Source organism: Prionailurus bengalensis, chromosome E2 (assembly GCF_016509475.1).
Source record: "Prionailurus bengalensis isolate Pbe53 chromosome E2, Fcat_Pben_1.1_paternal_pri, whole genome shotgun sequence".
Classification (NCBI taxonomy): Eukaryota; Metazoa; Chordata; class Mammalia; order Carnivora; family Felidae; genus Prionailurus; species Prionailurus bengalensis.
In genome coordinates, this window is record NC_057352.1 from 45,081,701 (window position 1) to 45,109,072 (window position 27,372).

The following is a 27,372-nucleotide window of genomic DNA, read 5'->3' on the forward strand; positions in this document are numbered from 1 at the left end:
TACGGAAGCTGTAGGCATAGTTTTATGTGTGTACTCATTTCAATAATACTATCATAAAAACACCTCTGAAGTTACATTAAAAAGTGTTAATGGACTTATGCATTTCTCAGTTTGAGAAACACTGATAAGGATACTCTGCTTCCCTGAATATATCCCACATCTCTCTTCTACCTAGAGAGCAGAGTCTAATAATGTGAGAGTGGAGGAGAGAAAAGCTTCTGGATCCTAACCCTGTTTAGGGGAACCAGATCAATGGGGATTTGGGTCTCACCTTTTCACTGTAGCTTCATTTGAGATTAACTGATAGGAAAACAGGATACTAAATTCCAAAACATGTAAATATATAAAAAAGCTCTATAAAGTTTCTAGCTTGTAGGTACAGGATGAGTTTTAAAACTGTAGCATTTCTTTACAACTTGCCTTTCACTCAAATGTGAGAAAGGGGGAATTTTGTCCCAAAATATGTTATATGAAGAAATGGACAAATTAAAAGGAAGTTTCCACATCTCTGTTGGACATGGCTTTCAAGGATTGAAACACCCAATACAAGCTGACATCAGCTTCTTAACACAGTCAACATGGTTCAGCAAAGATTGTTCAACATGGTGCTACCTCCATCTGCTCATACGTGCTGTGCTAGAATTAAATAGCTACTTAACATTTGAGAGAAGCAAGACTTTAATGAAGAGTGCTACAAGTTATGGACAATAATTAGTTCTCATATTTTAAAAAAAGATTACAGAAAACACTTTACTGATTTTTTTTTTTTTTTTTTTTTTTTTTTTTTTTTTTTTTTTTTTTTGCCAAAAAGACAGTCTTTAAGGATGTCCGAGAGAGACAGCAAGCACAACAAGGTACAAAAGGAGAAGGGAATGTTGAGTTTCAGAGCAAGACACTAACACAGCACAATTAGGGAATCAGGCGGAAGCAACCATTTCACAAAGAATGTAATTAGGCATTTATATTCAGTCAAGATTTTTTTAAGCTTTAAAAGTCCAGCATAAGGAAGAGACTTGGGCAGGGGGACTGGGGTAAAGGGCTAAGCTTATCTACAATCACCATTTTACCAAAAAACACACTGGTTCAACCACAGGAGAGGTGGAGGTTAAACCTGCCTGCCTAGCCCAGCAAATACTGGGAGCAAATGCCAAGGCTGTCAGGTCTAGATGTTGATGTTACAACTGGCTAAAGAATTTTTAAAGAGACACTGATTCCACCAGGACTGGTCTCTCATCAGCCTGGGTTCATGACAGATGAAGGTCCTTTGCATTTGCATCAGAAGGCCAAAGCTTTACCTGGAACAAGTTCACTCCAAATAATGCTCACGTTGCTGGTTTTAACAGGTCAGAGTCATGAGTGGCTCCTAACAGACTCCACCATTTCCTAGGAGAAGGTTCTACTGATTACCAGGGATTTAAATTCAAGCAAACCACTAAAGAAGGGAAATACTAATGATATTCTGGCACTGTACAAGCTATGTGCCTGTCATCTCTGCCAAGGACATGGGGTGGACTTGGCTTTGTTTCTCAGCTCCATGATCTTCAACAGCAATGAAGTAGAACTGGTACCTCCCCCATGTTGGAGGAGGATGCCCAAAATTCTCATCCCAGCCCAGCTTCTGAAAGAAAAACAGACTATCAGGGGCTATTATTAGGAACCATGCTCCTGTGAATTCTGTGGAAATGAAAGCCTGTTTCAGTTCATGCCAAGTTTTTTCATGGTCCGCCAGCGATCCTTAATCATCACAGCTGTTCGGTTAACAAATGGATAATTTTTGGAAATGGCAGCCCAGTTTCCTTCTCCATATTTCTGCACTCCAGCCTTGACCCACTCGCTTTCTTCTACAGTCCACTTCTGCAAAAGAAAACCAAAATATTTATCACAACCTGTCTCTCCACTTATTCACATTTTCCTACAATGAAGAGGTAAACTCACGAATCGTAGGACAATAATCTGAACCCAAAAGAAGGGTTTATGTTTTTAAAACATGATATAGATAAGCTAACACTGTGGATTTAGACATTTAATAATTTTCCGTGTCCTGCCATTTCATCGTCAACTAATAATCACTTCTGCATTAAAAACTTCAAACGTACGTTGTTCATAGTCAGGAAAATGTATCAGAGGTTTCTGTCCTCCTAGGTTTTTCTTCCAGAGAATTTCTTCCTTTAACTTACTTTGGATTATCTGGAATAATCCTGGATTATTTGGAAAATTGAAAGACCTTCTTCCAGGTGCATGGAAACATCCTATGTCCTATGCATGTTCCAGGTGCATGGAAATACACCATATGCCGTGAGGTGTGCGTACTTATTTTACCTTTGTTCTATCCACACGACCAGAAAAGGTCAGAAAATGTCATTTTAAATTACCTGCTTTCTTGTTATACTGGTTGCACTCTCTTCATCTGGTGCTGCTGGAAAACATTAAAAGTAGATTCATTTCAGAGTTCACCTTTCTCTTGTGAACAAACCACAAGAAAAAGACATCAAATGTTCTTAAAAGGAAAACTTAATTGGAATTTCCCAACATTGAGAGAAGAAAGGCTGTCACTAAATGCTAATTTGTTTTTGTCCTTTGTTTACAAGATAACAGTCATTTCAGCCAATGAGAATCTCTACAGAGCAAATAGTTTACAGACAGACATTCAATAAAGACATTCAATTAAGGTTAATGATGGATTTCAGGCTTTTTAGTAAAACCTACATGACTTTTAAAATTACTGACTGTGTTAAAACTAATATATGCACATATACAAGTGACCCTTAAAGAATGTGGGGGGTTAGGAGCCCCAACCCACAATGTAGTCAAAAATCTACACTGACTCCCCAAAAACTTAATAGCCTACTGTTGACCAGAAGCATTACCAATAACATAAACAGTCAATTAACACATATTTTGCATGTTACATGTAATATATTCTATACTCTTACAGTAAGCTGGAGAAAAGGTTAAGAAAGTAAGAAATAAAATCCTAAGAAAAATACATTTACAGTATTATACTGTATTTATTTTTTAAAAATGCATGTCAGTGGACCCGTGCAGTTCAAACCTGTGTTCAAGTGAAGTGTATTATAATGTTGTGTGTATAATTTCTGCTTTACAACCCCTTGCTAACCACTGCTTTGAAATAACACAATTTTACTGTCGTAGGCCAGAATTTTCAAATCCCTGATCATTTTATGTACGTAAAGTGTGGTTCAAGATCTTAACAAGAACAGGATGGTAAGCCTTAAACAAGAACAGGATAGTAATTATTGTTCCCCACTCAGAGAGACCATGTGAGATCTGCTCAAGTTCCACATTCTCACCATAAGGAAAGACATCAGGCCTCAAAAAAATGCACAAAGATAATTTTTTGAAAGGCCAGAGGGCTATAGGAGGGTATACTAGTATAAAAGGCATGCCGTTGCAAGCCAACAAGAGCCATTAAAAAGCTGCAAGAAAAGGCAAAATTGCACACAGATGAAACTTGCTAGAGGTCTGCTGCAGCAGATGCGACTGTCCCAGCAGTGCTTCCTACAGCAGTGGTGGTGGTTCAGGAAAAGGGATATTTACAGACAGAGTCAGGTTATTTATTTTTAAATCGTGGAAGTACTTCATACTGTAGTGGAAGCAGATTTTAAAGCTGATAAATCTGGACTGCACTGGAAGTAGATGTTTTCTGGAACTTTTAGATCCTGTTGTTTTTAAATATTTTATGCCATTTTTATTGATTTTCTGTTACTTCCATTTCCTGTGTGATCTTGATCTTGCCAACTAAGATTGTGCCAATTAAGGTACTTTTTAAGGATAAAATTGGGATTGGCAGGTTTACTGTTGTTGCTGTGTTACCAAAGTCTTTAGAATCTCCAAGATTATGTTTTAGTACTTACGATATTTCCATTAGAATGCAAAGTATGTGGTGGGAGATATTCTGATGCAAATGCTACAAGTTTTAATATTAATTATGGAAAAGTAAAGTTTCTTATTTTGGAAAAAAATAAACTGGTAAGAGATTTTTTTTTTACTTAAACAAGAAATGCAGGGAATGGCCACTTCTACCTTTAAAAGACTTTAGGAAGAACATCAGCTAGAATTAAATACAGGATTTATTAAAACAAAACCATGGGGGGGGGCGCCTGGGTGGCGCAGTCGGTTAAGCGTCCGACTTCAGCCAGGTCACGATCTCTCGATCCGTGAGTTCGAGCCCCGCGTCAGGCTCTGGGCTGATGGCTCGGAGCCTGGAACCTGTTTCCGATTCTGTGTCTCCCTCTCTCTCTGCCCCTCCCCCGTTCATGCTCTGTCTCTCTCTGTCCCAAAAATAAATAAAAAACGTTGAAAAAAAAATTTAAAAAAAACAACAAAAAACCATGGGGTGCCCGGCTGGCTCAGTCGGTGGAGCATGCTACTGTTGTTGATCTCAGGGCTGTGAGTTCAAGCCCTGAGAACTTGGGTGTGAAGCCTACTAAAAAAAAAATTTTTTTTAATTAAAAATTCTGTTTAAAGTGCTGCTTTGACAGTCTCCATCGTTTAATGGGAAAGGACATAAAACTGACTCCTCGTGAATCACAATGAGGAACTTACTAGACTTATACAAGTTTGGAGACAAGCAGTTTCTGGAACGTTAATGTGATAGTAACAGGCATCTATACTTCAGCTACTGTCAAGGAGACCAAGGAGAATGTCCTAGCTTACCCTGAACTTGAAACAGTTCATCCTCTTCCACCCATGTCTCTTTTTCTTCAACCCCATTAGAGTTGTTCCATTTGCCTTTGGGTACTCTGAGGGGAGATCAACAAGAGGACAAGATGTAAAACAGATTCATCAGGGTCATCCCATATTTTACCCTCGGCTCTCTCATGGCCTGTACTCTCCTCCCTGTTCTGTGACCACAGTGGAGATCCATTTACAATTCCCAAAGTCCTGACCTGGCCAGGCTTCTCCATGTCATTGTCCCGCAGGCTGCAGGATCATCCCTCAAACTCAGCAATGAATGAATACACCACTGTCCCCCTCAAAATCTGTTCATTTTCCTGTTCTTGGTTGGTTGGTTGGGATTCTCATTTTAAAGGTCTCACTCAGCATTGTTCTAACCCAGAACATGCAAACTGCTCCCAGTTCTTCAAAGACATGCCCTGGTCCTATCTCTGAACTGCATTCTTTTCCCTCTCCATTCCCCTTGTCCAAGCACTGGTACTTTTCACCAGTATCACTAGTCTCTTAACTGGAGTCTCTGTCCTCAGCCCCTTCCCCTTCCAAAACCACCTGAACATCAGTCTGAAATTACCTCATCTCTGTTCCATGATGGCTTCTCCCTGCCTCAACATTGAAGCCTGTATGGGTGAATGAAGATCCTCCAGTCTGGCTCCAGACAATTTCTTGCTACCAAAGCCTCCTCTCTCCACCCACACCAGCACAAACGGCAGCCATGCCTTCTGCTCTTTTCCTTCTATAAGATCTGTTCTTTCCTCTCTACGCTTCCCTCTGCTTGGGATTCCCTTCCCTGCGAAGTAAAATTCTACCCATTTTTTAAGGCCATCATTCCCAATGAAGCTTACCCTAAGTCCTGGCCCCCAATACACACAAAAAGCCTCCACTTCTCTGCCCTGGTGGTTGTGCTTCCACTTTATTAAACAGCCAGTTCACAGCATACCCCTTAATCATAAGCACCTTGAAGGCAAGCTCGGTATCTTCATTTGTCTACCTCAAACATCTAGCACAGTAACACATAATCTAACAGGAGCTGGAGAAGTAAATGCTAGAGTAGTAACAGGATTATCAAAGAGCTGCAAATAAATTAAACCACTGAAGATCAGAGTGTAAGCAAATAAGAATCCTTCCTGTAAAAGTGAAATGTTAAGTACCTGAGTGTAATCAAAAAAAGTCCCAAAGCTAAAGAAATAATCCCAAACTTGAATTGTTGAATAAATGAAAATCGTAGTCAGTCTTTTCTATTCAACTTTAACTATGTTTACCTGATTAATAATAAATGGCCCTCGGAACATAACACAGAACAAATCTGATCTCAGAATTGTAACATCTTTTACAAAGTAAACATGTAAAGTATCTGATTTTAATTTTGAAGAATTTATATAGATCAAATGACTTGTAAAACTTGACCAACAGAGTACAGAGACAAACCTCTGCCTCCTTCCCCAACTATGAATGGAAATTTATTTTTAACACTGGCTAGGTATTTTGCAAATGAGTAATGAAAGCTGTTCACTTAAGAAGTACACAGACTTGGAAAAAATTCCTTGAGTTCCAGGAGTTTTCTATGAAATTGCCTACATGGCTGAGACAAATGGTAAACTATCTACTTTATTTTTAAGCTGGGTCATATCCCCAAAAATATTATTTCTGAGAATAATTTGCTTGAGACAAAGTGAAAAAAATTACATGATGTTTTTCCTTTTCAGGATATTAACTGTGTTAATTACTGTTTATAAATAAAAGTCAGGATTACAGCTTTAGTTTTCTGCCTGCTTATCCCCATGCTGGGATAAAACTGATTTTAACCTCTGGGACTGTCATTTTCACCCATGTGTCTGTTCACTCTGCCTGCAGACAATCTGCACAGACCACTATGGTAACCTCCTGCTCCTCCTTTGAACGCAACACTTATTCTGTGTACACACGTTTGGTTTTGCCTAACTTCTGTTGTGGAAGGGGCTGACATCGGTCCTCATCTCACTGTGAGGTGGCTGTGTAATCCTAGGCAAGTCACGTCACTTCCTGGTCCTTAAGCTCCTGTTGGTAAAGTTAGAACTTGATGAGCAGTGAATGGGCTAGAGGGGTCTGGTCTAGAGGGGTCGGCAAACTACAGCCTCTGGCTGCTGGTTTTTGTACAATCCTTGAGCTAAGAATGGTTTTTACATTTTCAACGGGTTGTAACAAAACCAAACCAAAAATAAGCAATAGAGACACAAGTGGCCAGGAAGCCTAAAATGTTAACCCTTTGCCGGCCTTTTATGTAAGTTTTGGGTAGGACCCTTTAAATTGCAAGAAACCAAGAATTATTATTTTATTTGGTTAACAAATAGCTAATAAGCATTTGCCCTGTGCCAAGTGCCATTGGACATATAAAAATCTACTAGTTGTGACCCTGCCCTCCAGATGATATACCCTAATCCTGCCTTCAATTCCACCAGCCCAGCTTCCTCCAGATCCTGACGACTCATTCAGTAGCAGTCTCCAGCCACCTGTCTGATCTCTTTGCCTCAGTGCCTATTCAGAAGCCATCCGTGGTAGTTCATCAGGCCCTCAGATTAGCTGTAGTAGAATTATCTGGGGTATAGTTAGAAAAGCAGATTACAGATCCTGCCCCTTCTAATTCAGTACTCAGGATCCTGGGATTATCTATTTTATTAAACATCCCACAGGTCACTGTGATAGGAAGCCCAGCTTAAGAACCTCTGACTGATAGAATACAAAAAGAATTCAAGACCTAGCCCATCTACCCATCCACACATTTCTTCCTTTCATCCTCTCTGTGCATTATATTCTTTTGCCATACAGAATACATGATGTTTTCTGGAGCATACTAGGCTTTCTCATGACTATACAAGAGATCCCTGCTGTCTAGAACCCCCACCCCACAATATGCTTGATGACCTCTTATTCATCCTTCAAGGTCAGCTCAACATTTGCTCCTCTGCAAGGCTTGTTCCACCCACAACTTTGCTGAGCAGACTGAGCTCTTCTTCCCTGGAGCTCCCAGGTACCTCACGAGCAAATCCTTTAGCCAGGCTTTTACTGTAAAGGACCAGAGAGTACCTTCAGATTTGCAGGCCTTACTGTCTGTGTTGGAATAATTCAACTCAGTGTAGCATCAAGAGCAGCCACAAACAATACATATGTGATGTTTGTGGCTGAATTCCAGAAGTGGGTGCCAGACATATTTGGCCCAGGAGCTGTAGTTTGCCAACCTCTGCTTTAGAATACCCTTCAAACTTCATGCGCTTGACACATGAGAGAGGTAAACAGGTCTAAATCTTCACGAATCTTCCCATTTATGAAACCACTGTAATCATGCATTCTCTACAGTTTCCTCATCTGTTCATAGCAGTAATATCTATGCTTTACGGGACTGCTGCAAGGAATAAAGGAGATCATGTATCAAATGAGAATAAAAGTGTGTTGAGCTCCATTTGCTTGCCCAGCCAATGACTCACTCACTTCCCGATGTAGGTAATGGTATGTATTGTGCAGATTTGTGCCTGAGTATTAATCATTTAGATGCCACAGCCTCTCTGGGCACCTAGCACATGCATGTCAGAGCAGTGGTAGAGATGGCAATGACCTTGGGTGACCAGTGAGATGATCACTTAAAGCAGGGTTGGCAGGGGAGATTCATGGAAGAAGCAGAATTTTAAGAAACATCTTGGTGTAGGTGGTGTATGGGCCATTGACTTTTTGAGTCAAGACTGATTAGGGTTAAAAATCCCAAAGCCCAACTTTGCCACTTTTCACCTTTGTGATTTCAGGCAAATTAATAACTTTTCTAAACCTCTGTCATCTAAAAGTGGGGCTAACATATCACTTACAGAGTGAGGGTTCTAGAGATTCAGTAAAATAATATGTGAAAAGTGTTTGGCCCATGGAAAGTACTTCATCAATATCAGCTTCTCTTCCCTTTGAAGGAGGGATGGGATTCTCACAAGCAATAATGGAGGAATGAAAACCCAACTGTGAGGAATGAGAGGAAGCAAGAAGAGTACAGCAGTAGAAACAAAGAGAGTATGTTACAGACAGAATAAGCAAACCAGTTTGCTTAGAGGAAGGATCCACAAGAGAGCACAAAGGGTAGCAAAACTTAAAAGCCAGCCCATGACAGGGAGCAAAATATAAGCATTCTAACCACTGCCCCACAGAGCCTAGCAGAATGTGAGAGATTAGGAGATATTTACTGAGTTTGCCAAGTCTTAAATACTCATAGAAGGTGCAAAACTGTAAATATTCATAAATCTTTTTAAGGATCAAAGTCTAAAGTGGCCTAACTCAAACAAATTTCTTTTAACAAGGAAGACTGATACTTAGTAGTCAAGGCACTCAGAAGTTTGCTAAAAATGAAAGCAGCAATGAGTAGGAGGCTCTGAAACCCTTCCATCCTCACTCACACCTAGTGCAATGCCTCGAAGCCCACGGGTGGGGCTTCAGAACTGGCAGGGATGGCTATGTCGTCACTCCCCACTCCCAAGTCACATTCTAGCAGTCTGAGCAAGCCTTGGTGGTGAATAACTTAGCTGAAAGTTACTTCATTCATGGAAGCAATACCAGGCCCAACCAGGACCACCAACCAGCCCCAAAACTGCCACAAAGAACGTCTTCATACTTGGGATTCTTCTCCCCAGGGAGGGGTTGGTTGAGAATGGTGGGCTTGGATGGTGATGCCGGGATGACCTCCTGGGAGGAGTCGAGGCCTGTGCTCGGCTCAGTACTCTGGCTGTCCTCCTCCAAAACCAATCTGCTTATGGTCATGCGCTTGTTCTTGGGCTGCAGTTCAGAGCCACCCTCACCCTCAGTAGGGGCTGAACTTTCATTTTCATCTTTTCTTGGTCTCTTGTTTTTGAGGGCTGGTGATGGCAGAGACACTTGATTAGGAAGTACCAGATCTTTCTGGTCCAGTTTTGAGAAGGCTGCCTCAGAATCTTGTGCACTGGACAGAGTCTTGAAAGCTGCTTTCAGGGTCATAATTCCAATGGTGGTTGGGGTACTCCGTAACTGCCTACACATGAAGCAGATATACAAAGATCAGTCTCACCATTACTGATGCTCATCCAAACAGCCACAACTTTTCCAAAGTGTGAAGCTTCAAATTAGAGGACTCCTCAAGTTGAGGACACTTCATTTGGAAAAAAAAAAAAAAAAAAAAACGTTGTTCAAAACAACCTTTAATTATAAAGCTTCCATTTATAAGCATAAATAGAGGCTTTATATGATATAGAAGTTGAACTCTGGAGTTTAAACTCCCAAGTAAGAGAACCTTAAAGGACTAGGGCCAATGACACTCCTCTTCCAAGAGACCTCCTTAGCCAGCATGCTAATCCCTTTAGTCTGCATGAACTATAGCAACTACGTCAGAACTGTGTATAGTGCCGAATAGCTACGAGTCTGTCTGGGCAACCAAATGACAATTCAGCAATCTCACCTTGAAGTCTAAACTCTTCTTCCAGCTCTCCAGTTCAACCCTCATGTGAAAGAAGGAAAAGACTGGTCTCCATTCTGCCCCCTTTCTCCTATAGTACACTTATAAATGGGATTTTGAGAATTGTCAGAGTTAGAAGTGTGCCAGTCTTGGAACAATGAGAAACTGCCTTTTCATAATAAAGTTAAGTTCAACTATGATTTGGAATAACTGGTATAATTAAATTAAAAACTGTTAGGAGAGGGCAAACTGGCACCCTACAAGCCAAACCCAGCTGACAGATATGTCTTGTTGCCTAACCTATGCAAGTTTTGTTTTCTTTAAATTGGACTAATTGCCTCCCCAAACTGGGAAAGGTCAAAAAACAAAACAAAAACAAAACTGGATGTCTCACATAAAAATTTGAACTGAAGTTTGGGCATCCTTGGACATTTCCACATTGCAACAATCACACGAAGCTGAAAAGCATGCCCTTTCTGGTTCACACTCACATGCTCTGAAATGCATTATCCTGTACTCACTCCTGTACATTTTCTACTGGGCCCCCAAAGGCATCTAAACCTGTAACCCCTGCTTTAACAACTTGTCTTGGGAATCTGATTCACAAGTCTGAACAGTGCATTAAGAGATCAGGTATCCACAAGGACGTAATGAGTGAATATGGGCAAGGCAAGGACAGGACAACAGAGAAGGAAAGAAACTTTGAGGAACAACCAGTCAGGAACTTCTGTCAGGGATATGACATCGCATCTTCAATATTCTCATTTTCCCGAGGTGTGCTCTGTAACTCCCACACTGCCTTGTATAAGTCACCAAATAACATGTCAGTACTAGGAGAAACTAACTGATTCTACTCTAAGGAGACTGCTTCCAACAGACTACCCTTATGTTTCACCCAAGATCGCAAAAGGGCATCCCTCTCACCTTGCAGGTTCTCTGAGTGGCTTCTGCACAGGCTCTGGTGCTGGCTGTTTATCTTCCTTCACTGTACCTGAGGCGACAGTCTCAGATTTCAAAGCTTTTTTGGCCATCTGGGAAAAGAAGGATGTCATCAGGAAGAGGAAGTCACAGAATTTCATTAAATCTCTTCTTTCACGAACGTACACACTCAACATGCAAACATGTTCACTTATAAATCCACTCAAGGCATAAACTAGAGGAGGACATACAAAGGGAAAGAATTCACAAGAACTATCTCAAATGTCTTGCTCTTTTCTTTCCTCAAAAGATGGCTCGCAATTTTCTATACTAAAGGAGAACTCAATTTGAGTGGTGCTGACCATCTTGACACTGCAAGAATTCAACCTTTTGGACAACAAACAAGTATGTGATTTGACTCTACTTCCTCTTCCATTCTTCCAATCTCATCTCTAATCTAGTTTCTGAATGCCAAATATACTTTTGGGGTCATGGACAAAAGTCAAACTTTTTTTTCCAAACTTGGAGTAACTAATGCTTATATTAATATCTTTTACTTTGTGTATAAATTTTTTTATAAAACATATTTCACAAATACGTCTTTCCTATTAACTCTGAAAATCCTTACTTATACCACATAAAGCCCTGAGTGGGCCAATCCTGCTCTAACAACAACTGCCCATTTGTCTCCCTCTGACTGAAGTTTTATACATTTCCAATTAGTCTAGTATCATTCTGTTTCAGATATGCATATCTGTAACAAGTGGTGTCTTAAGAACTCAGAGTTCTAAGGGTGTCTGGCTGGCTCAGTCAGTAGAGCGTGTGACTCTTGATCTCAGGGTCATGAGTTCAAACCCCATGTTGGGCGTGGAGCCTACTTAAAAAAAAAAAAGAGGGGGCAGTGCCTGGATGGCTCAATCATCTGAGCATTTGACTCTTGATTTCGGCACAGGTCATGATTTCATGGTCCTGGGATCACGCAGGCTTTGCGCTGGGCATGGAGCCTGCTTGGGATTCTCTCTCTCTCCCTCTGCCCCTCCCCCACTTGCACATGCTCTCTCTTAAAAAAAAAAAAAAAAAGAGAGAAAAAGAAAAAAAAAGAACAAAGTTTTGTCCCCCCCCCCCCCCCCCCCCAACAGTAGAAGGTTATTTTTCCAGTTATCTGGAATACAAAATAAAGGACCCCAGGCCAGGCTCAAGTATCCTGACACTTGCTCCCTGAATATTCCAAACTATCTGCTTTACAGATAATTTCACATCTGCCAAATGACTGCTAGGACACCTAACACTAGTCTAATATGGGCCTGGCAGATCTACTGTTGTGAGCTAAGATATTTTCTTTCTTTCTTTCTTTTCAAGATTTTACTTTTAACTAATTTCTACACTCAACATGGGGCTTGAACTTACAGCCCCAAGATCAAGAGTCATGTGCTCTATTGACTGAATCAGCCAGCCTCCCTGAGCTAAGATATTCTCAGATGTTGGTGATTTAAAACCAAAATCAAACCAAACCAAAACCCTCTCACTCAGTTTTCCAATATCACAGGCCACCCTATAGGACACACTAGGTTCTTTTTCTTCCACATGCTGTCCTGAGCCTCACTGCTGCCATTCTTTATGTTGATCACTTTGATCCAATTAAAGAACGTCTTCATTTAGTTTATGCCTTATCATACTTCTCATCACACCTTTCTTCTCCAGTTATTCCTTCCTCCTCTTAACAACCCTATTATACTGTATCTACCAAACCACTCTTGCTCCCGAACTGAACTCAAATTTCATCTCCTTTGGGAACCACCACTCATTTCAAGTGTTCCCCTACTTTAACCACAACAGATTAATCACATGTAGGAGGTATAAATGGAAGGTGAAGGAAACCAGGTACGTTCCATGTACCTCTGTCAGAATCTCCGCTTCTGTATATTTAAGGCATTTAATTAAGGAAGACAGTGCATATAAATCAAAAGTCTTTTACACACATTTACTCTTTTCACTTCTAAAAAGAGCTGTCCTTTTCTAATTGCCTGCACATCCTCAAGGCCACATCACAGTTACAGGAAGAGAAGGCCAAGCCCCACCGTGAGGAGGTAGGGCTCTGCGTCATCCAGGTGACTCTCCAGGAAGCGCAGCATCTTCTGCTGGAAGGTCTCATAGGAAAAGTTCTGGATAACAGGGTGGGCCAAGTTCTTCTCACGGATAATGTTCAGGAGATCATTTCTCAGCTTCTACACAAAGGACCGATATTTGCAACATAAGAAAGGAGAACTCTAGTAAAAATTCAGTGATGGTGAGTTGAGACAACACTATCAACTTTCAAATGCTGTCAATGGCCATCAGTGTTCATATATAGGAAGGGGAGCCTACCACAAAGAACAGGGCAATAAATTATGGATCAGCCATAATGGGTTAGTATGTAGCTATAAAAAAATACGAAGAACTTAGGATCTAAAGTACCTTTACACATTTACATAAAGATTTTTAAACTTAAGGAAAAAAAGGATGAAGAAGCTCCTTACGTGCTAATATAGAATGACCTTCAAGATATATTAAGTGAAAAAAGCAATTTACAAAATGCTCAAATTAGTGTGTAGAATATGCTCACAGGTATATATGGGAAGAGCAGGAAGAATGGATATATGTATGTATCTCTGTATACACACACATAGGCTTGTTTGCTTGCATATGCATAGGCTAGACTATCTCTGAAAGGATAAAAGAAAAAAAAAACACTGGTTGTCTATGAGGAGATGAATGAGGTGGCTAAGTCAAGAGATAAGAGAATTTTCACTAAGCTCTTTTGTTGTACTTTTTGAATTTTATTATGTACATGTATTACCTTTTCAAAAACTAAAATTTAGATTTACAAAGGAAAGAAAAAAAAAAAAAAAGAGCAGGGCACCAACAGAGCTTTTGACACCAGAAAATAGAGGAGTTAAGTCCTCACCAAGGCTGGTTCTCAAGTCTGCAGAATCAGCATTTATGTAAATAAAGTTAGGAGCGTTACCCGAAGTTGATAGCTTAATACCTGGTGCTGATCACTTAAATAAAGTTCTGCCACAAACCAGACAGAAATGGGCAAGAAAATAATTTAGGTAAATTTGTACAATACAAAATAAATTTTGAAAAGTCAATCTCACAATGTTTTTATCCCGTATATAAAAGACAACATGCTAAGGATGCCAAATATTTAAATTACATTCCTGACAAAGAACCCTTTCCCTGTTTCCCCACAAAAAACAATGAGATGGATTTAAGTCAGGGAAGCAAAAGTATATCAAATTTACCTGAGTTGTGGGGTCCTTGGACATATGTTTTTTCAAAATTTTTGAAGCCTTTTCAAATTCTTTGTTTTTGATACAAATAATGACAGCCTACAAAAGGGGAAAAAAACCTTTTTTTTTTTAACTGTTGTAATAATGACAGGAGTAATCAGAAAATCAGGTACTAAAATAAACTACTAAAAAGTAAAAGTGAGCCTTATTTACCCAAGAAAATTTTCACAATCTATCAAATTCCTGTACTTAAAAGCTAACAGTCACTGCTCAGGCATTATGAACAACTGTAAGCACTCTTCTTTCATTGTGTAGGGTAGTAGATTTTCAACATTACAATGGATTTTTAAAAAATAGCTGATAAAGCAAAATCTGATCCTCTGGATTACAGACCATTTACCCAAATTGAATAGGGCCTCCCAAGGAAAAGCAAAATGGACAGGAGTCATTCCAGGTCCCCAGAACAATTGGATCTGTTCTTTTTGGACGCAAAGCTTTGATATAATGATGGGGACAGAGTGGGGATGATAGACTGTTGGGGGGGAAAAAGCCATTTGCTGACCATAGGGTTCGGCTCTCCATTTAGGAAAGGCCTGAGGCCATTTCTGTAGGAGAACCAACACAGCCTCTCACTACCGTAAAACCCCAGCTGGCAACTCCAGTTAAAAGTGTACAGGAAATTACCGAGATGAACAAATCCAATGCATCCACATGTAACACACAAAAGGGGCAAAATTCCCGGCAGAATGAAAAAGTCTCATCAGCTACAGAGAAAAAGAAGAGTCCTTTCATAAAGAAACCCCAAGAAAAGATATGCAGAGGTAAAATGACAGTGATCAACAATTTTTAGGGATTTTTTTTTAGATTTTATTTTTTAAGTAATCTTTACACCCAATGTGGGGCTCAAATTCACAACCCCAAGATCAAAAGTCACATGCTCCACTGACTGAGCCAGCCAGGCACCCCAAGGGATATTTTAAAAATATATGTGTACATTTTTTTTTTTTTTAATTAGAAAAGCCAGGGGAAAGTTGGGAGCATTTGGAGTTATCTTACAGAATAAAATAGCTACTCTAAATCCTGTGTCAAAGAGAGGTATAAGAAACATATCACTCACACACACACACGGTAAGGAAAACTCATCCACAGATATTTTCAATCTTCATTTCAGAGAAAAACTGAAGGAGATACAGATGAAGACAAGGAGGAATAGCAAGGGGATTTCAGTATTAATCTCTGGTGATTCTGTCCCCAGCATACAAAGGAAACTGTATACATATACATATACTATATACGTACAAATTCAAATGCTCTTGAATAGCAGGCACAACCATATATAAATTCTTGCTGCCCAAGGAAGGTACAAAGTAGGTCTTTTCATTTTAGTCATGACCACATTTGCTTTTACATCATTTTCCGCAGAATAACTATACTTATACTGAACTTTCTTGAAGAATTCAAAGGTTTTACTTTGTATAAAATCATTTAGATCCTATCATGTTTTTAAATTTTATTTAACATGCATACGGTAAAATGAACTTTTTGGGGGGTGTAGTGTTCTTAATTTAAAAACACCTACTGAATCCTGTAACGACCACAGAGGACACAAAAACCATGGATCCAAAAACCTCCCTTGTGCTACTTTTCTAGTCACCCCTCCCCATCCCTGACCCCTGGCAACCAATGATCTTCTCAGTTTCATCTTTTCAAGAATGTCATAAATGGGTCGGGGGTGGGCTAGATGGGTGATGGGTATTAAAATGGGCACTCGTGATGAGCACTGGATGTTGTATGTAAGTGATGAATCAATGAATTCTACTGAAACCAATATTGTCTGGTATGTTAACTAAAATTTAATTTAAAAAAAAAGGTCATATAAATCGACTCATACAGTATGTGGCACTTATTTTTTAGAGGCTGTAGCCCTGAGACTGGCTTCTTTCCCTCTGTATAAATGCCTCTGAGATCCACCTATGTTGTTATAACATCTATATAGTTTTTTTCTTTCTTATGGCTGAGTGGTATTCCATTGTATGAATTTATTGTAGTCCTCCCTCCCCTTTCCTCTACATACTTACCTATGATAAGGTCTAATTTATAAATTAGGCATAGTAAGAGATTAACAACAATAAATGAGAACTGTAACAATATACTATAGTAAAAGTTATGTGAATGTGGTCTCTCAAAATATCTTATTGTACTGTATTCACCCTTCTTGTGATGTGAAATGGTAAGATGCCTATGTGAGGACATGAAATGAGGTGAATGATGTAAGTATCAAGACTTAGCCGTAGGCTACTACTGGCCTTCTGCCTTTTGACTATGTCAGGAGGATCATCTGCTTCCCAACCACAGTTGCCTGTGGGTAACGGAACTGCAGAAAGTGAAACTATGGATGCGGGTGGGTGGGTGGGGGGGCTACTGTACTACATTTTGTTTATCCATTCACCCACTGAAGGATATTTGGGTTGTCTGCAAATTTTGGTGGTTATGAATAGATGCTAAAACCTTCATGTACAAGTTTTGGGGTAAACATAACATTTCTCTAAAGTAAATAACCACAAGTGGGATTGCTGGGTCATACAGAAAATGTATGTTTAACTTTATATGAGAAATGGCTAAACTGTTTTCCTGAGTGGGTATACCATTCTGCACTCCCGTTGGCAATGTGTGAGAGTTCCACTTGCTCCACATCATTAGTGTATTTTTTGAAGTTGAGCTATTCTAGTAGTATGTCCTGTATTCACTGATTTTAATTGGTATTTCTCTATTGACTAAATGATGTTGAACATCTTTTCATGTGTTTATGTGCCATTTGTACATTCTCTTTGAGGAGACTTTTGCCCATTTTTTAAATGGTGCTTTTTTTTTTTTTTTTTTTGAGGCTTCTTTATATATTTTGAACACAAGTCCTTTGTCAGATAGTGATTTGTAAATATTCCAGTCTATGGCTCGGAAAAAAAGTTTTAAATTCTTGTTAAGTCCAATTTACCAGTATTTCCTCTTATCAAAATTTCCTCTTAGCCCTGTGTTGGGCTCTGCACTTACAGCACAGAGCCTGCTTGGGATTCTCTCTCATTCTCTCTCTACCCCTCCCCCACTTGCACGGATGCTCTCTCAAAATAAAGTTAAAAAAAAATTTTTTTTTAATGTTTATTTGAGAGACAGAGAGAGACAGAGTGCGAATAGGGGAGGGGCAGAGAGAGAGGGAGACACAAGAATCCCAAGCAGACTCCAGGCTCTGAGCTGTCAGCACAGAGCCCAACATGGGGCTCAAACCCACGAACCATGAGATTATGACCTGAGCTGAAGTCAGACACTTAACCAGCTGAGCCACCCAGGTGCCCTGAAATAAATATAGTTAAAAAAAAATTCCTCTTATGTATCATGCTCAGTGTCATAGCTAAGAATTTTTGTCCGAGTCCAGGACATAAAGATTTTCTTTCATGTTCTCCTCTAAGTTTTACAGCTTTACATTTTGCATTTATTTTAATTTTTTTATTTTGAGAGAGAGAGTGTATGCACATGAGTGAGGGAGAGGGGCAGAGGTTGAGAGTGAGGGAATCTTAAATAGGCTCTGCGCTCAGCACAGCTGGGCTCAATCCCAGGACCCGGGGATCCTGACCTGAGCTGAAATCAAGAGTTGGTTGCTCAACTGACTGAACTGCCCAGGCACCTACATTTTACATTTAGATTATTTTGAATTAATTTTTGTAAGTTTTAGGTCAAGGTTCACTTTTTGCATGTGGACATCAGCTGTTTCATATCATTTGTTGACGACTATCCTTTTCCGTTGAATACCTTTTCCATTGCATTTCTTTCAAATTTTTGTCAAAAATCAAGGTCATATTTGTGTAGGCCTATTTCTGGACTCTTGTTCCATTAACCTATGTTTATAGTCCTGAACAGCTTTATAGTAAGTCTTAAAATTGTGTAGTGAGTCCTCCACTTTGTTCTTCTTTTACAAAATTGTTTTGGTTATTTAGTACTATAGTCATTGGGGTCTTCATTCCATTGCCTGGAGAGAACTGACCTCTTAACTATATTGTCTTCCAGTCCATGAACATGGTGTGCCTTTCTATGTATTAGGTCTTGATTTCTCTCATTAGCATTTTGTGTTTTTCCACATAAAGATCCTACCCATGTTTTACTAGACATATACTTAAGTATTTATTTTTCTTCTTTTTGGGAGCTATTATAAGTGGCACTGTTTTGATAATTTCAAGTCATTCACTGCTAATATATACTGGACATATGAATAATTTTTGTATGTTGATTTTATATCCTCCAATCTTGCTATACTTACTTATAGACTTTTTAGTATATTGTATGGGATTTTCCATATAGACAGTCATACCATCTGCAAATAAGGATAGTTTTTTTCCTTCCTTTCCAGTCTGTTGTCTTTTATTTCTTTTTCTTGACTTACTGCACTGGCTAGGTCTTCCAGTATAACATGGAATGGAAACAGTGAGAATGGACATCCTTGCCTTGTTTTGGATTATAAGCACAAAGCATTCTATCCTCCACCATCTAGGATGATGTTAGCTATAGGTTTTCCGTAGATGTCTTTTATCAGGTTGAGAAAGTTCTATTCCTAGTTTGCTGAGTGTTCTTATCAGGAACTAATGAATTTTGTTAAATGCCTTTTCTGCATCAATTGAAAGATCATATGTTTTATTCTTCTTTAGACTAATAGAGTGGAGTACACTGATTGATTTTCAAGTTTCAAACCAGCCTTGCATTCCTGGGGTTTAGTTTCCCCACTGTGCTATACACTGCATCTGCATCCACAGCAAGCAGCAGGATAGACAGTAAAGAAGCAGTGGAATTTGCTCTGCATTCTAGGGATTACAGCTCCACTGCTAAAAGAGAAAGGGTTCTCTTCCTTCAGTTTTAGGTGCCAGCCCTGCTGCGTCATCACTGGGCCACTGCTGCCACCAGTGCAGTATTGCCTGGGTGCTGGGACAGGAGAGAAGGGAGAAAAAAAAGCCTGGGATTTTTCCCACCCTCCCTGGCCCTCAGGAGATCTCTTTCTTGCTCCTCAGGCCAGAGAAAGCCTTTCTTGGAGTTCTTTCTCTTCCCACCTAGAGTGCACTTCTAGGTTTCGGGAGCCTTCAAGTCCAGGCTAGGTGGTAACAGAGAAGGAAAAAGTGGTCAGCTACTCATCACCAGTTGGTGGACCTTCAAATTCTCGTCTTCTTCCCCACCTGCTTACTATCATTTACATTTCTGAATTGTCAGATAGGTGCTCCACACAATCTGTCCAGGACTTAGACTTGCATTAAGTAAGACAGAAGAGAATATGGTTACTCTGTCTTTTCCAGAATTAGAACCAGGTCCTACTATATTTACTTTGTAAAATAAGAAAGGAAATGTGAATGCTTTCAAAATCTAAATTAAAAGTCTGCCTCCAACATTTGTGCTATGAGCTTATCTTTTAAATCTATTTTTAATTTCCTGGAAAGTTTTTTGTTTGTTTGTTTTAAAGAAATGAACTCTTGCTTTTTCACTTGAAAGTTTTCAGAAAGCAGTATAATTTCTTTGCTTATGTATATATCTCTAAGGTTCTTAGGGTGTAAGCAATAGCAATGGTCTCTGGCTAACTTAAATAAAAAGGAAATTCCAAGCACAGATTTTCAATACAGGCAAGATGAGTTTATATTGGGTAACAGCGGGGGGGGGGGGGGGGGGGGGGGGGGGGGGGGGGGGGGGGGGGGGGGGGGGGGGGGCAGTAAATCGCAGAAGGCACATAGAAAGAGAAAACCAAAACTCACAGAAGGGAAGAAGGGCTAAAGAAAAAAACTCAGAAAGAAACCAGGCTGTTGTGGGAAACAGGAATACTCAAAAAGCTCTGACAAAGCTTTTTATTTCAAAAATTAAGGTACTTAAAGAGTGTGTTTTATGCACCCAGCCCCCCCCAAATTGGGTAAGGCCTCAAAAGAAAAAGTGCTGTTACCAAAGGTGCAGGGGAGAATGATACACAGCAAAAAGCAACAAATAAATGCTTTCCCAGTAATATACCATACATGTTACTCTCTGCTGTTCTCCACAGAAACCTGAGGAATCTTTCAGTTATGAAGAGAAAACCAATTTAGCCTCAATACCATTAACAGCTTACAGAAGCAGTTCTCAAACTTTTTAGTCTCAGGATTCCTTTATAAGTTTTTTTGTTTTAGTCTTTATTTATTTTGAGAGAGAGACAGAGTGTGAGCAGGGGAGGAGCCAAGAGAGAGGGAGACAGAATCCGAAGCAGACTCCAGGCCCTGAGCTGTCATCACAGAGCCTGACGCAGGGCTTGAACTCACAAACCGTGAGATCATGGCCTGAGCCACCCAGGCGCCCCAGGACATTTAACCGACTGAGCCACCCAGGCACCCCAGGATTCCTTTATACTTTTAAATGTTAATGAGGACCCCAAAGAACTTGTTTTTGTGGGTTATCGAAATATATTAGAAATATATTACAAATATAAAACAAAAATTTTTAATATTAATTAATTCATTAAAAACAACAAACTCATTGCAGGTTAATATAAATATCTTTATGAAAAATTACTGTATTTTCTAAGATAAAAGTCTAATGAGAAAGCTGGCCTTGTTTTACATTTTGGCAAATCTCCTTAATATCTGGCTTAATAGAAGAAAGTTGGATTCTCATATCTGCTTCTGCATTCATATTGATGTGATGTGTTGTTTTGGTTAAAATATACTAAAAAACTCCATCCTCACATAGATATGAAGTTGGAAAAGGGAGTAGTATTTTTAACAGACCTTTGAGAAAATTGTGGATATTCTTCTTTGATTCTACACCAAACTTGGGCAAGTGAACTTTTCATCATCTTACATTAAAATCTGTTAGTCTATCTTGCATTTTAAATGGATCTTTTACCCATGAATGATTTTATAGTATATTGCATTGGCCATTTGGAAAATATTTATTTACTGAATTATGTAGATCTTCCAAATGTTGACACATTCATTAAAAATACCTTGAAAATAAGCGATATTAATAATCACCATCAATCTTATCAGAAAAATCTAAGAATTGGGAAACTGTCAGGCACATCAATACCAGTTTTCCAGAATTTTAATTTTTACTTGAAAGCGTCAGTTTTTATCAATGGCAACAAATACTATCAGTGTTTTCTCTGAAGTGACAAATTCCCTTTGCTCTTTTACAAGAAAATGACTGCCAAATGCCCACACCTAAACAGCCAAAATGTGTCAGTTCTTTTCAGTTAAAAAAAAAGAAAGGTGTTCGTTCCATTAAAAAAGTGCTAGATCAGCATGCAACTCAAACAGTCACACAAGTGATTTCCTGAAGCCAACCATCAAGTTTTGGTATATGGCAGAAATGCTTCGAGCAAACTTCCTACTTTGTCACACAAAATACTGAAAAGATCTTTGCTCAAGGGTCTAGATTTAATAAAATTAATAATTTTACTGCTCTATCAGTGATCTTCTAAATTGAAACTGGCTTTTATTTGTTATTTAAACTGCAAGAATGTGGCAATGAAGACTCCAATGGCTACTCTACAGGTTACCACCACCTTAGTCATGCCAAGATACCAGCAATTTTACCCATCACTGCTTTTACACCACTAGTGCAGTCAATGCACAGTCAACTAATGTTTTGGCATTGTTTACGAAAATAGTTTTTTGATTCCTGAAGGGGTACCAAAGACCTGTAGAAATGCCTACATCATACAATGAAAAGTTCTAACTTAACAAATAACCTATTTGATAAACTTGAACAAAAATTTAATAGACATTTAAATGAATGTTGTGAAACTTTACAAAAAGCTGAAAATGCATCAAAAAGCTTCAATGAGCCTAGGTACTCCATGGCATTTTCCCAAAGATGACCATTAACAGATTCTAGGAATCTAAATGAAAAATTTTTAATAAGAAATTAGGAGGCAAGTGATACAGTATCACTGAATAAGAGTTCAAGGTAATTGTGGCTATAGCCAGCGTCTAAAATGCCCTGCAGTGATGCCCACACCCTGCACAGTCCCATTACACACTAATCCATAGTTGGCCTGGTCTGTGTGACCAACAGCATATGGCACAAGTGATGATACTTGTGAAATTAGGTTATAAAAGACTGCAGCTTTTGTCTTGGGCTCTTGTTCTCCTGGATCACTTGCTCTAAAGGAAGCAAGCCATCACACCGTAAACAGCCCTGCAGAGAGGCGAGGAGCTGAAGTCTCTACCTAATAACCAGCAAGGAAGTGAGTTCTGCTAACAACCAACCACGTGAGTGAGCATGAGAATAGATCCTTCAACCCCAGATGAGTCTTGAGATGATTGCAATCCTAGCGGACAGCCTGACTATAATCTCATGAGAGACCTCAAGCCAAAAGCACTCAGCTGAACCACTATCAGATTCCTGACTCTTGGAAAATGAGAGATCATATTAACTGTTTTAAGCTGCTAAATTTTGCAGTATTTGGTCCACAGCAATAACAGTTTAATACAGTGAGTATAACAAGAAATCTGGTACCTGATGGAAAATGGAAAAGAACAAGGTCAACATAAGAGTATGGTTGACAGTTTTAAGGTCATTTGCATTTCGCTAATAGATTTTTCCTAAGGAAACCCCCAAATGTGATCTATAAACTTAAAAAAAATAATAATAAAACAACACATATGCAGATGAAACCCACAAATACTCTTCCAGAAGAAGGGATAGAAATAAATCTATGTAGCTCTTGTGTTTTAAAGGAATTGCAGTTCTGAATCTGCTACCTAACTTAACAGGAATTACATGAATTATTTTGAACTGGTACCATTTCTTCCTTTTTTTTTTTTTTTAAAGACTTTATTTTTAAGTAATCTCTATACCCAACATGGGGCTTGAACTCACAACCCTGAGATCAAAAGTCTCATGCTCTACTGACTGAGCCAGCCAGGCACGCAATGGTGTACCATTTCTTCCCATTCAAAAGATCTTTAGCTATTCTGAAAGTAGGCATAGATTTCTCCTCCTTTGCTAATATGTCTTCTCTGACATTGTCCCTCCATCACAAACTTGACTTACCTATACTAAAAATCTATTCTTGGAATTATTCCTCTTTGGAATCTGGATTCTCTGAGCATTCTCTCCAAAACCAAAAGTAGCTCCTTAATTGAATAAATATCTGTACCTCACACACACTAGTTGTCTTTTTTAACAGGGTACCTAAGTACCCAGCACACAGCCAAAGGACAGAAAGTCTTCCTTGCTTAAGCAAAGTTTTATCTCCACACCCCTACCTGAGATCCTATGTTTTAAGGATCCTTTTCTTAACAGTTTCCTTGCTTCCACCACCAAGGCAATGCTCAGCTGTTAATTCTTCACTCCCCACCTCCACATCTGCTTCCACCCCCCCCACCCCCCCCTGCAGCCTTGGTTTTTTTCTGACTGGTTTCCACTGCCTGTTGTGTTTTAAGTAAGTTCTACTATCTGAAGCTAGCTGAGCCATGACACACTCAAATTCCTAGATACCCCAGTAGCTTTTTCCTTGTTAAGAACACTGGCTATGCCAGCCTTCTACCATTACTGGTTTTCTAACTGGCTGATTATCCCAGCACCTTTAATTCTGTTTGTTCAAAGGCAATGTTCCTCTTCAAAGTCAGTCCCACATTTCTCAAGGCCCCAGTTATCCTCTTTGGTTTATTATAAACAAGGATGACCAAATCCTAGGCCTGTTACTTCTAGCCCTTTCACGATGCTCCTGAATGGTGTAATAACCTCCAAAATGTCAGTCTTCAATGCCAACCCATTTCCTTTGTATTGCCTCTTCTGCCAAGGCCACAAGGAAAGCAACCAAAATTACAAAAGCAGCGTACCTGCCATTAACACTTTCCAAGCCTGACCTGGGAAGGGGTCACCTGAAGAGATATAACATCTGTGTGTGTCTACATTTCAATATGTTCACTTGCTCTCTCCATCGTCACACAGAAAAGATAAGCATTGGTATGCTCAAAGACATCTGATTTTTGTCAAAAGAAAAAAAGAAATAAATACAGAGCCTTACAGCTTCCTTGACCAGTTTTCTACTGGATTCCACCACTGCCTCTGTCAGTGTAAATTCCGTTTTAATCATCTCCAGCACATTGATAGCTGATTCCAGTGGTGTGAGCTCAGCCTCCATATCAAAGGAACAGTCTAGGACAAAGAGCACAGTTTTCGCTTTAAGAGATTTTATAAGAAGCAGAAACAACATGTCCAAAATACATGTTTATCTGAAAAGACACATGTAAATATGGTAACATTTGCATTTAACTTGCTAACAGATTGGCTACAAGCTTACAAACATATTAAGAGTTCAAATTCAAGCCAATGAATTTGAAGTGACTATTTTTTAATTTTCAAGACAGGTAAAAATTTATTTTTTAACCCATGTATTTGCATCTCAAATTTCAGGGTACACACATCCTCCTCAGATACAAGTGACCAGAAACTGGAGACAGTTTTGCTAACAGCTCTCAAGTTCAATTAAAAAAAAAAAAAGTGCTTATACTCTGGAAAACATTCTACCGGGAAAAATTTGGCCATCTTAACATAACTCATTAGATCGCAGCAAAGTTGGGGCAAGCAAGAAACAGGTGGGAGGAAATAAAAAATAGAAAAGCAGACAAGAGAATCTTAACTGGAGAAAACTAAACCCAGGGAATAGACTCATTTTAGAAGGAAAAAGATCACTGTGATCGAGACATAGTAGTGCACCTTCACCCCGAATCCTTCAGTTCTGGACATAAGTTGGAAAACAACAACGTAACCCTAAATTAGTATGCCCTGAGAACACAAAAATTGCCATACCTAAATTTTCCCCTTCTTCGATGCGCGACAGGCACTGCATAACCCGCAGCAGCCGAGAAACGGTATGCTCCTTCCCCAAGGGCCTGACAAGCAGAGCTAGGAAAGAAGACATCGTTGGCTCGGCGACCCCCAGCCCCGACACCCGGGCCCCACAAATCCCCTTCCCCGGCCAGCCTCCTTCCCTAGGTTCGGCCCTCACCCTGCATGATGTCCCGGATCTGCCTGAAGTCCCCGTACCGGCTACCCCGAAAGGCCCGCAGCGCCTCGTGGAAGTAGAACTTGAGCACCCAGCGGTTGACCGCCTCCTCCAGCCGTGCCTCCCCCGCGCCCCGCTCCGCGGCGCCCCCCAGCCCCGGCTCCTGGCGCCCCCGCCGAGCGCGCCCGCTGCTGCGGGATGCCCGCCGGCCTGCCGCCCGCCCGCTGCCGTCGCTGCTCCCGCCTCCTCCCGCCATCGCGTCCGATCGCCGCGCGCCCTCCCCGCCTTCCCGGCCGGGCCGCTTCTTCGACTGTGACGCCTCCGGGTCACGCACAACGCCCGGGCCGGAAGCGGGGCTTGCCGTCCCGGCTCCCGCGGCCATGACACGGACTGCGTTCCTAGCCGCCCGCGGGCTTCTGGGAGGGAAAAGACTATGGATCGCTAACTCCCTCTCGGACCCCGTAGTTCCCAGTATGCAGGCCGCAATGACTGATGGGGCTTGGAGTCCAAGCCGTCCAGGAGGGTAAACCAACGCAGTTTGCGATCAAGTATCAACTTTGCTCCTAAATGATGGAATACAATAAGATACTGGGACTGCGTATAAGATACTGAAAGAGGGGCGCCTGGGTGGCGCAGTCGGTTAAGCGTCTGACTTAAGCCAGGTCACGATCTCGCGGTCCGGGAGTTCGAGCCCCGCGTCAGGCTCTGGGCTGATGGCTCAAGAGCCTGGAGCCAGTTTCCGATTCTGTGTCTCCCTCTCTCTCTGCCCCTCCCCCGTTCGAGCTCTGTCTCTCTCTGTCGCAAAAATAAATAAACGTTGAAAAAGAAAATTAAAAAAAAAAAGATACTGAAAGATAAATACGTGCAGCTTATTTAGCACTTAAAATTGTGAAATGTAGCACACATTATGGAAATTTTATTAAATAGATTTACATTTTTTTAACAATTTAAAGCAAAGTCCAGTGTAAACCCAATCGAGGTCAAGAATATGACCGGCACCCCAGAAACCTCTCGACATATAAGACATATAATTTTTCTTAATTACAAAAATAGTACCTGCTGTGGAACAATTTAAAAAAATAAGCAAAAGGGTTAACATTTATTTTTTTTTTAACATTTATTTATTATTGAGAGAGAGGGAGAGACAGAGGATGAGCATGGGAGGGGCAGAGAGAGAGGGAGACACAGAATCCGAAGCAGGCTCCAGGCTCCGAGCTGTCAGCACAGAGCCCAACGCGGGGCTCGAACTCACAGACCGCGAGATCATGACCTGAGCTGAAGTCAGACGCTTAACCGACTGAGCTACCCAGGCGCCCCAAATGATTAACATTTAAATCACCCATAATCTCACAGGCAAGAATAAACTGACGTGCAGTTTAGGTTTATAGCCTATGTCCAATGTCTTTTGCATACCGTGTGTGTGTGTGTGTGTGTATTTACTAAAAATGGCATTATATTATATATATTTTATATAACCTTCATTTTTCATTTAATGCATAATCAACATCTTTCCATGCCATTACATTTTTTTCCCCTACAGCATCTTTAGCAGCTACTAATCTTTAGCATTCTAATATATGGGTGAACCAAAGTTTTCTTTATTTAAGCCCCTACTGTAAGATGTTTAGGAAATTTCAAATTTTTCTAATTTTAGACAGTCTCAATATTAGAAACATACTTTTAACAGTATAGTTGCACAAATTTAAAATTATTTCATTAAGATCATGTCCTTAAAGTAGAATTAGTGAGTTGAAGGATACACAGTAGAACACATATCCAAATATTTCACTTAATACTCTTTGACAGTTCCCTTTTGTTTTTGAACAAGTTGCAGACGCCTTAACTTTACATTTCAAGCCTGAAGAGATTGCCTATTTGCCAACCTCATTTTGAGCTCACGTTTGTAAAACTTCTTTTTATTTTTTTAAGTGTTTGTTTACTTTTGGGAGAGAGAGAGAGAGAGTGTGAGAGGGGAAGAGGCAGAGAGAGAGGGAGACACAGAATCTGAAGCAGGCTCCAGGCTCCGAACTGTCAGCACAGAGCCTGCG

The 27,372-nt window shown here is 40.1% G+C and overlaps 2 protein-coding genes and 1 non-coding gene across 3 annotated transcripts in view; 1 reads left to right on the forward strand and 2 right to left on the reverse strand.

The window, feature by feature from the left end:
* Positions 1-27,372, forward strand: part of NIP7 (nucleolar pre-rRNA processing protein NIP7) — an 81,498-nt gene that overhangs the window by 11,239 nt on the left and 42,887 nt on the right. The window lies entirely within an intron of this gene.
* On the reverse strand, positions 494-25,733 carry TERF2 (telomeric repeat binding factor 2). The gene is made up of 10 exons (XM_043599527.1): positions 25,328-25,733; positions 25,129-25,224; positions 24,344-24,474; positions 14,332-14,418; positions 13,126-13,272; positions 11,054-11,160; positions 9,317-9,709; positions 4,678-4,763; positions 2,373-2,416; positions 494-1,854 (listed from the first exon to the last, which is right to left on the reverse strand). The coding sequence occupies exons 1-10, from the start codon at positions 25,704-25,706 to the stop codon at positions 1,696-1,698; spliced, it is 1,629 nt and encodes a 542-aa protein (XP_043455462.1). The 5' UTR covers positions 25,707-25,733; the 3' UTR covers positions 494-1,695.
* Positions 23,166-23,238, reverse strand: TRNAK-UUU. The gene has a single exon. It is a non-coding gene; the product is annotated as a tRNA-Lys (tRNA).

What these genes read in the sequence shown, in the direction of transcription:
- TERF2 (XM_043599527.1), bottom strand. Translation starts at nt 25,706, where the DNA reads ATGGCCGCGGGAGCCGGGACGGCAAGCCCCGCTTCCGGCCCGGGCGTT. An exon ending in CCACTCAGAGAACCTGCAAG is followed by an intron (nt 9,710 to 11,053) that starts GTGAGAGGGATG and finishes CTTCATGTGTAG; the next exon opens with GCAGTTACGGAGTACCCCAA. An exon ending in CCAGTATAACAAGAAAGCAG is followed by an intron (nt 1,855 to 2,372) that starts GTAATTTAAAAT and finishes TTTCTTTTGCAG; the next exon opens with AAGTGGACTGTAGAAGAAAG.